Source organism: Megalops cyprinoides, chromosome 10, assembly GCF_013368585.1.
Source record: "Megalops cyprinoides isolate fMegCyp1 chromosome 10, fMegCyp1.pri, whole genome shotgun sequence".
In the NCBI taxonomy this organism is placed as follows: domain Eukaryota; kingdom Metazoa; phylum Chordata; class Actinopteri; order Elopiformes; family Megalopidae; genus Megalops; species Megalops cyprinoides.
In genome coordinates this window covers 14,888,895-14,899,531 of record NC_050592.1, presented here as the reverse complement: position 1 = coordinate 14,899,531, position 10,637 = coordinate 14,888,895, and the positions used below count along the sequence as shown (strand labels likewise).

Below are 10,637 nucleotides of genomic sequence, written 5' to 3'. Positions count from 1 at the left end.
CAACTGGTAAAAGCAGTTGCAGTTGCAAGCACAAGGTTGAACACAACGGTTCGATTGCAGTCATACCATCAGCTGACAATGACTAGGAGTCCATAGCGGCTAAACAAAATGATTTGTTCTGCCAGAGATATAAGGGGTAGGTCAGCCTGGGGCTTGTCTTGTAGCTTAACATTGATCCCTGCTAGCCGGTCCTGCAAGTGTAAGAAGAAATGTAAATATAAGTGGTGTAAGACAGAAAGCATGTCTCTTGGAGAAGAGTGTGTTATTGTCCACCACCCCATCCACAATTCCAAATTAAAAAAGCATTTGGACCATTTTGCAAGTTAGATATCTAGCTAGTCTGAACAACACACTTGCCCAGGCCGTGGACAACCTCCTCTCCATTAGCGCTTCAACCAGTTCCTGTCTGAAATGCTATGGCACACAACTGCTGTCATAAAATCAGAAATTCAAAATCATAAACATTCACTTTCAAATTGACAGTTTCATAAAAAGAATTAAACAATATTTTCAAATATTGTAATTCATCTGGCTGCTGTATATTTTCAAACTTCCATATTATGTATTTCTTTGCTGTTATCTGCCCGATGAATAATGTGAGAAAACTATGAACTAAGTATGCAGTCCTACAACTTTTAATGTCCTGAGTTTTCCTGCTAGAGGAAATGTGACCATCCCCTCAACATGTGAATTTTCACAGAGTAACGGCATGCTATGAAAAGAAGCATCACAAAATATGTGATTGATATTCTGATACGGTCGAACCTACACATACACGTTAAACGTGTTTCTGAGAAAAAGCATTGTTTGTGTGCACAGGGTTGATTATAGGCTCGCCCCACCACTATGCCACGCTATAAGCCGTCTAAAGTTGTACACTGCCATCTTGTGGGGACAATGGATATCACAAATTGCATGGAGGAGCATAGAGACAGCTAAGACGCAATAATAAAAATCGTTTCAATGGAGGAATACAGGGTGGACGTAAAAATGTTGTCTTAACACCAGTCAAAAGACTTCGGACACAATTAAATGTAAATATAGCTTAGATTAGGCTGTTATCCATCGCCACAGGTTAATGCTACCCGTGATTTAGTTATTACCTGGATTTATTCTTTCTCATCAGTAAGTATGCTTATTTATTGTGATGTGCATATTAATCTACATAATGTTAATATAAACTGCTACTATATGAAAGAATTACCATCGAACAGACAATACGTTCGTGAAAGTTAAAATAATACAAACCTGTGACAAAGAGTAAATAAGAATAAATTGTTTATTTATTCTTATTTAGTGCATGAGCTACATTGAACGCCATGTTGTAACCGCTACATAAAATGTTACTGAATTGGGTACATTCCAAATGCGACGCGCAAGCCAAAACGTAAATATATTTCATTTTCATTCCAGATCAGGAAAGAGGTACACTTTCAACTTTGTCCATAGACATCAGCAGTCTCCCCATGCCCCACGTTCTAGCAATTCCTTGATTTAAAATGGAAATCAAATCACGGAGACAACATTAATGGAGCGCGCAGCTGTCGCGTGCTCTTCACGTGACTCTGTCAAAAAAGGGTTCTGCAATTCAGATTATTTGAGAGCGTGTCTTGGAAAGGGTCAGAGATTTCGTCCATCTGTCGCACAACACTCCCACATTGTGCATTGAGTTTTTTTTCCCCCGTCGACTAGGCTTCTGCTATTTAAATTCATTCAGGTCCAATATTTCATTGACACATACTGCAACTGCAAGATAACGCGAGGGATCAATAACATGGCATCATTTCACAGTATGTATTAAACTGTCGTTTCCCCCTAGTATCCCCCCGTCCCCCCCAAATTTCAAAATAGTTTCAGTTGCAGTGTGTCTGCTTGGTACATTTTGCTATTATAACTCCATACTGGTTAGGTTTGGTAAGTGAGGTCGTTATCAGTATATGTAACAATGTTGTTAAAAGAACAATGTGGATGAGGTTCGTCTTTCTCTGGTCTGGGGCAGTCTACTGATCTCGGGTTCAGGGTTAATTGCGAACGGTGGTAAAATAATCCTTGAACTCTCAGAGTGGAATAAATACTTATTAATGTCATTGTGAAATTTACCTTTTGCTCATTTCTTCCCATGGCCCTTTGTTTTGCTAACATAGCTAATCTTACAATAGGTTTTGTAATTATCTCGATTAATCCATTCTAAATTTTAAAAACCTCAGTCAAATCTCCCATACCCCTTTTGTCCAGAGTAAAATGATTAAGTGTCTTGAGTCTATCTTGATAACTTACCGATAAGATATAAGGCTGGAACCAGTCTTATTGCCATCCCATGTAAATTTTCAACAGCTACATGATCCGTGCTCTTTAAATGTGGCTTCAAAAGGCCATTAGGCTATGTTACATTAATATAACCTCCTTTTATTTGTAGTTTTTGCTATATAATCCAGCGTCCATTGCCCTTTAATATGGCTTCAGCAAAATTTAAAGACCAGTCTAGCATACACTCAGTACCTCTAATAAAATAATCGCCTTACACTGCCATTGCCCACATATATAGAACTTTAGGCCTTAATTTGACAATTTTAAACTTCATTTTGACTATCCAATTCTAGATTCTGTTTCAGTCTTCTTAAATCATTTTAATGCCACCAAACTGTTATTTTAACCTCGAGTCCAGTGTCATCAGTTTATTTGTTTTGCTTCTCATATCCTTATCAAGGTTATTTATGTACAAGGAGCAGCACAGGTCGCGACACCAATCCCTGAGGGACGCTGCTTCCCACAACTCCTTGTTCAGATAAAATCCCTTTTTCTTACTTTTTGTGTGATGAAGACACTTTTAATCCACTTTAACACAACTCCATTAATTCCTACTGATTTCAGCTTGATAGTTTTGGCTAACTCTTTTTGAACATCCAGATATCTTAAGTCCGAATTTAAATGAAATCTTCAGCTTAGTCTGATTATGTGCTGGGAACAACCGCATTCACAATTTCACACGTTTCGGTTTATTTCCCCACAATAGCTAAAGAGACAGACCGAAACTTTAGGATTGGACTTGCATACATGAATTCATTGGATGGAAACTAAATCATAAGGGATCAGAACAATAGCCTCGTATTACAACCAACTCTGTGCACAGTTATAGTTACTTGGCCATATACCTAGCTTGCGTGCTATTTTACTAAGAAGACTACATGTAGCTAAATCGCTACAACGTTTTTCTGTCATTCTAGCGTATTGCCTTTGCAGTTGTTTATAAACCCCGCTGTTTGCCCACTTAGGCAACGGATCACTGGCATACTGTGGTGGTGATGCAAAAGATATAGGCTTAAATTCAGTACACAATGAATAATAATACGTTTTGCGTCATCTCCATTTGCCGGAGTCCTGAGGGGGCGTGACCAAGTAATACCCAAGCCAGTGTACGGGGAGCAACGGTACCATCGCGAACGATTTTAAAGAATCTAGCGAAAATCACACTCTGGTAAGAATTTCATTGCGCTGAATATCTGTGTTTACGTCGGAAAATCGGAGAATTGGGTAGAGATGTTTAGCTATATATTATGAAGGCTATTATAAGCCCTGTCAACGATGATAAATGCAGATAACAAGTTAGCATGGCAGCAGGTCAGTTGAGAAACAGGCCTTGAATTAGCCAGCCGGCTATGTGGCTAGGTAGTAGCCTTAGCTGTGGAATTGGAGATTTCACAGTTCAGATAGGATAGCTTGTTTGTTTCCTTGCTTGCGTGCTTGCTAGTGCGCGGCCTGTAATGGGAATGAGGAATAGCCAAAAACTGTGGTTATGTCGGAGTATAGTTAGATGGCTAGGCAAATGAATGACTTAGATAATAAGTTTGCTTAGGACACAACCATGCGCTAGCCACACCAGCATACTTGCAAGATAAATATTTACCCAGCTAAAGAGTAATGTTCATGAGTTGCGCCACAGCGCATCCAACAATCTTAGCTTTATGGACAGCTAATGCTGCCAATGTGTATCCATGCTGCAAATGTTTTTTTTGTTTTTTTTTCGTTGAGTCTAAACAACCTAGTGATAGCTACACTTTATAATGCTAGTCAGCCTGTACCTAGTCGTTAGTTCTGAACACAGCCTTGATAGCTGTCTTGCAGGTGTTATCTGGCAACTTTACCTGCAGCTGGCAGGGTTATCTTATTCCTGTTTTAGTTTTCTTGTTATTTGAAAGAATAGAGTAACCTGAGCAGCATATATTTGGAGTAGTGCTTTGTTAGTGTGTGTGTGTGTGTGTGTTGGCATGTTTGTATTTAAGGGGTGTGAGTAGCTGAGCTATGCGATTACCCTACAAGATAACGAGGTGTATGACCACCTTGCTGACTACCTTGGCCTTTATGTACACTGAAATTGTTTTATTAGAGATGCAAACACACACACTGAATTAAGTGAATGTCCAAATGTGTAGTTGCGATGCATCTGTGTAGTAGGAGAGAACGTTTTCACTTTCCCCAGTGGCAGATGGTACAACAGATATATCAGTAAATTTGCAGATATAGCTGCTGCAATGCTTTTTAGTGATAGTAACAAGCCTTTACAAAGTAGAAGCGGTACTGAAGCAGCACAGTTTGTGCTTTGCCAGTTTGTATTTAATTTCACAGGCAAACTAAAACCCTCTTGGCCTCATTAAAGTTAACACCCTCCCATAACATTTTTAAGAAACCTCCAATATTTTGTAACCATTTTAATGGAGAATATTTGAGACTGCACTGTCTCTCTGTAATGAGAACTGGAGTGTTGAGAATAACTGATGTTTCCTTGGCCTGGTTAAAGACAAAATCTTATTATGGCATATTGTGTACTATAGTTACGGTAGTTTAGCCTGTAATTATTGTTGCTCACAGTGCATTGCAAATTGACTACAATGAACAGATGCAGGAAGAAAGAATACCTCAGAATTATACATGTTGAAATGAAGTTAGAAGGTGCAGAAATAAATTGACTCAGACCTGAAGGTCATTGTGGTTATTGCTGGACCCCCCCCCCCCCCCCACACACACACACACACACACACACACACAAAACAGACTAATTATCTGAATTTCTCACTTTTAACTTGAAGGATAATATACCTTCCATCCTAATTCAACAGTTGAATAAATTTCCTCTGTTTGAAAAATCAACAAAGAAATGGTTAAGTGAGCAGAAAATAAATAACCTCAGCTGATTATCTCAATCACCAGACTTCAGTCCAACTGACCATTTGTAGTTTGAGCTCAAATAAGCATTTGACAAATGAAAAACAAAAGATTTGAAGAACCTAGGGAAGTTCTGCATTGGAGGAATGGTCAAAACTCTCCCTGTCACAAGCACCAGAACCTCATAAAACACTACAGGCAACAGCTTGTCAGAGTAATACTTGCCAGAGGAGGATGTCTTTGTGGAATAAAATTCTTTATTTGTGAACAATATGAATTTTCCCTCTGCAATACTAAAGAGTAAAGTATAACATTATATTTTCTGTCTCCCCATCTTAACAGTTGATACTATGGGGAAGTCTTTCTCTCACCTTCCAAAGCACAAAGATGAGTGCCAGGACGGTCTGACCACAGCGCCCGAGTACACTGACTCACACAGCGAAGATGGCAGGGCCGGTGACGTGTCTCAATTCCCATACGTGGAGTTCACTGGCAGGGACAGTGTCACATGCCCTACATGTCAGGGGACAGGCAGGATCCCAAGAGGTAATTGCAGGATGAGTGCCAAACCCCTCTTTCCCTTATTCTTGCAAAACAGGAAACTACAGTTGTCAGATTTGCCAACCTAACCCAGGATGCCTGTATCGATCAAGGTTTTCAGCATCTGGAACACTTCCTGTGGAGGGAAGCAAGTAGATTAGAAATTAGTCCACATTGCTGTTTACAACTAGAGAACAAGTGGATAAAGCCACCCGAAATTTAGAACTGGCTTCAGGGTTTGAAGGCAGCACAGATGCACACTGATTGAGTATGTGAATAAAGTGGGTGAAATGGCCATGGTGTGCTAGAGTTAATGAGCATTACTGAAGAGGGGGGAGAAAAAAAGGACAAGCATTTAAGAGATTGGAGACAACATGTCTCTGCATGTGATTGCTTTTCAGCATGTCACGGCATGTTGTTAACCGTTTCAAATGTTTTCTACACAGGCCAAGAAAATCAGCTTGTTGCTTTGATTCCATACAGCGACCAAAGGCTTCGTCCTAGAAGAACGTAAGTACAATGTATGTCTGTGAATGCTGGACAATGACTCTTTCATGGCCTTTACTATATGCCCTTCTGTCTCCTCCATGTGACTGTCCTGTTTGAGATAAACTGGCAAGTGTGCCATGACAAGTTAGTAAATATGCTTTCTGATCCTTCAGAAAGCTGTATGTGACAGCGTCAGTCAGTGTGTGCCTGCTGCTCTCTGGCCTTGCGGTTTTCTTCCTGTTTCCTCGCTCCATCGACGTCTCCTACGTGGGCGTGAAGTCTGTCTACGTCACCTATGACCAGATCAAACGAATTGTCTATCTCAATGTCACGGTGAGCCTCTCGTGCTGGCCCTCTATATCATCATATCTTTGCAGAGTCAGAGCCAAGGCCATTTATTAATAACATCACTGAGAACTATTGAAAAACTTTAAAACTCCATTCATTTGTCCAGATCAGTTATTCTGATTGTAGTGTCAGTATTCCTGAGAACACTCCGTGAAACACCAGTTGCATGCAAGGATCAGCAAGCTCTGTCAGCTGTGTCATATGTGATGTTCTTCAGTTAAAGGCTTATATGGTCCTCTCAAATCTCAGTTTCATTATGTTGTGTTGTTTCTACTGGTTGTACTGATGATAGCAATGAAGTGCTCTCTTTCTGCTTGTAGAACACTCTGAGCATCACCAATAACAACTACTATTCTGTGGAGGTCGCCAACATTACAGCCCAGGTGCAGTTTTCTAAGACTGTGATTGGGAAGACTCGTGTCAGCAACGTCACCTCCATCATGCCTCTGGACATGCAGCAGGTACAGCAAGTATGGCTCAGCTACCTCCAGTGCCAAATGCCAGTACCAACTTCTACTGTCGAGCTGGAACCAAGCTAGCATGAGATTGAGCCAAAGCCGGCTGACCTACTGGAGTATTACTGCTTTTCATTTGCGCTACCCACAACCAGAGCTGTAGCACATGGTGTCACACCGAATGCTGGCATTTGCAGAGATCAACACGGCTGGCCTTCATCAATCCAGTGAGTCTGGCTCTAGTAATGCCAGCAGGCAGATACAGGTCAGCATGTCCAAGAAATAATAGAAAACCACACTAAATCTCTTCTTTTTTGTGACCAACATTTTTTTTGTTAACAAAGCACTTAGTTAACAGCACCTTAAACCTATTATGAACAAGTCAGTACAGCAGGTCAAGTGTACAACAACAGTGCCTCACATAGTATTTGTGCTAGCAGTTATAATCTAGCTCACTAACAACCATGCTTGCATATTCTGAGGACCTAAGGGGGTGTGGATGTGAAGGATCTTAGGTTGGTTTTGTTTGGGTAGTTTCTGGGGCTGGGCGGTATAGCCGTCTCGGTATATGGAATAGCTATTTTTAGCGCAATAACAGCTATCCCCGGTATGCGGCGAAAGGTTTCTTTCCGTATTGTTTTCCCTTTAGTCATACCTGATGCGGGAGCACACCTCCAAAGTTCAGCAAAATGCTTCTGGGGCAGAAAAATATCATTTGTATCTATATGTAGATTTAAAGGTAGTGTTCGGGCTTCCCCTGTTTCCAGCTCTCCCGCCGTCACTGGATACGAGTGGCGTTTTTTCCCCCAGAAGCATTTCACATAGACTCGGAAAACTGGAGGTGTGCTCCTGCATCAGGTATGACTAAAGGGAAAACAATACAGGAAGAAACCTATCGCCGCATACCGGGGATAGCTGTTATTGCGCTAAAAATAGCTATTCAATATACCGCGACGGCTATACCGCCTAGCCCTAGCAGTTTCACATTAGACATGAAAAGTTTAAACATAAGCTTACTCAGTCCACAGTTTGGTTAGGCCAGCAAAAAGCACTCTGCCCCTGGTGTTAAACTATACTTAATCTGATCTGTTGTTGGATTACCTTGCACTGAAGTTTTGGAGTTCACAGAACAGAGTGGCACAATTAAAAGCATGATCACTGTATGACTAACAACAGTGCTCATAAAATTGTCTCTCATCTCTGCTGGAGGTACTCCCATGTTGAGATACATCAGTGTGAAAGCAAACAAAACCAGCATTAATTGGCTGGAATGAGAGAGCACGTACTTCACAGGAAACCAGCAGGACTTTTTAGGGCAGTGTGTTTTCTCAGTCTGGTCTTCCTCTTGCTGTCAATGTTTGGGTGAAGGAAAACAGAGATGAGCTAATGCTCTCTTTTGAGTTAATTCAACAGCATTGAATGAACATTTGAATGCAACCAAAAAATTTAGATGTGATTTTGTAGCAAATATTTACTCATGCCACATTTATATTTACTGTTATCCATAATGTATGTATTACCTTCATGGTTGATGCTCTTAAATTCTTGTGTGGGTGATGAAATCAACTGATTATTAAAAATTGCTGTGTCTTGTTTCCAGATTGACTACATGGTTCCTACCACTATAGCAGATGAAATGAGCTACATGTAGTAAGTATCCCATTTAAGTTCATATTCTCATCATTCATTCTGTATGTATACATAAAAAATTGAATATATAAAAAACTAAATGACCTAAAAAATCTAATTATTTCACTCCTCTAATAAGATGTAACATTTTTGAATACAGTAAATGTCAGGTCTACCTTCTTTGTTTTTTCCTCCAGTGACTATTGCACCCTACAGACCATAAAAGTACACAACATAGTGGTGATGATGCAGTAAGTACACCTTGTTTTAACACAGACCCAAAGGGAGATTGTGGAACCACAGATGTGGAATTCTTTCCATCATTCTTACTGTGACTGTATATAAAGGGATTTCCAATGGATATCCAGCGCATGCTGCCAGATACAGAAAAGGTGTGATGTCATCTGACTGTGTTTTCCCTGGTCTCTAGGGTGGCAGTTACCACTGCGTACTTTGGGCATGCGGAGCAAGTGTCACAAGAGATGTACCAGTATGTGGACTGCGGGGGTAACACCACCACCCTGCGTGGGCACACTAAGATGTCCAACCTCGTGTTGCTCCCTGAGTAACACACCCCACCACCAATGGTCTCACGTGCGGATCATCCGGCTGGTCACTGTGACCATTCTGCTTAGTCAAAAGGATAACAAACACCATACATTTCTGTGTGCATTTAGATGATCATGGTGTGAGATACCATTGTTCAGTGGTGATATTAGCAATATAAGATCAAACTGTGGGAAGATGAGGGCAAATGTGTCAGATTTCCCCCATCCCACTGTTACATTTACTGGGGTATTTGAAGTAACGAAGCACTTTAGACAGATATGGAAGATGCAGTTCTGTACGATGCCACAAAATAGGAGAGAACTTGTGTTAAGGTAGAACCACTAACTCACTAACTCATTCCAGACCACTTTCACTTGTTATTTATTAGTGCTTTATGTTTCTTTTATTTGTCTTTTCAAATTCTGTTTGCACTTTAAGTTACATCTGCAGAGAAAAAGAAACTCAAGGAAAGTACTGGTTCAATTTTGAAAGTGTATATATAAGGCTGTATAAGGGCCATTGACTTGGTGCAATTAAAAACTTTTCATTGGTTTCATTTTTGAATACCTAATTGACTTACCCTAGAAAGGTTACAGTTAGGTTCAAGCTCCATTTAGATGGTAAATGATGAGGTAAGGTAAACTACTGATTTTTTTTTAGACAAGTCTTAGGTGCTCTTGAAGCAGGCATATTTTTGTCAGCTGTTATGTTCTAGTGTCAGTACTTAATATTTCGTTTACATTTGGAACACCTCATCTCGTGAGCATAGTTCTCAGTCAGTGAGTGTTATCAATACTAATATTTATTATTACCGGCATTAATAATGTTAATGTTTCTGTTCTTTCAGATCTCAGTGTAGTGCAATGTTGCTGTATGAATGATGCACATTAATGCACTTGGAGGGAGGTGGGGGGGTGGGGGGGCATGCTGTGTTTTGTGTTTCAGTGTCCCACTGGACGCTCAGTCTCCTGGCAGCCTATTTACCTATATACTGAATAAATTGGATGAGTGTTATGGTCTCTTGTTGAGAAATTAACAGTGTATTTTTTTTTCTGAATGTTATTCAGTGGAGCGTAACTCCACAGCACTCCCACTACAATAAAGTATACAGGTACCTCTGTGTAATTAAAGGACACAGAAACCTGCACTGTGAAAAAAGGGAAAAGCATTGGATGTAACAAGCATTAATAAAATGGCCCTTTAGGACCATTGACTTGTGTGTTTGGTACGCCCAATGGAAAAGTTTCCCTGTACTTAAATTATGAAACACAGATGCACATGTATAATGGCAACTGAAAGTAAATTATTGGTGTTTTTTTTTCAGAGAACTTCTCCAGGCACAGCACAGGTCAGAAACTATAGTTTAACAAGCAGGTGAGCATCCTATTCCTCCTATTTAAAAACTGTCATCAAGTTAGTCATTTTACATGGAAGGTGGTAACCCTCTTTGCATTGTGTACTATTAAG

General features: G+C 40.2%; 1 protein-coding gene across 1 annotated transcript; it reads left to right on the top strand.

The window, feature by feature from the left end:
- The first annotated feature begins 3,397 nt into the window (after positions 1-3,397).
- Positions 3,398-10,637, top strand: tmem106ba (transmembrane protein 106Ba). The gene is made up of 8 exons (XM_036539172.1): positions 3,398-3,475; positions 5,503-5,706; positions 6,147-6,210; positions 6,363-6,522; positions 6,858-6,998; positions 8,593-8,642; positions 8,819-8,872; positions 9,052-10,637. Exons 2-8 carry the CDS (start codon positions 5,511-5,513, stop codon positions 9,188-9,190), a joined length of 804 nt encoding a protein of 267 aa, XP_036395065.1. The 5' UTR covers positions 3,398-3,475; positions 5,503-5,510; the 3' UTR covers positions 9,191-10,637.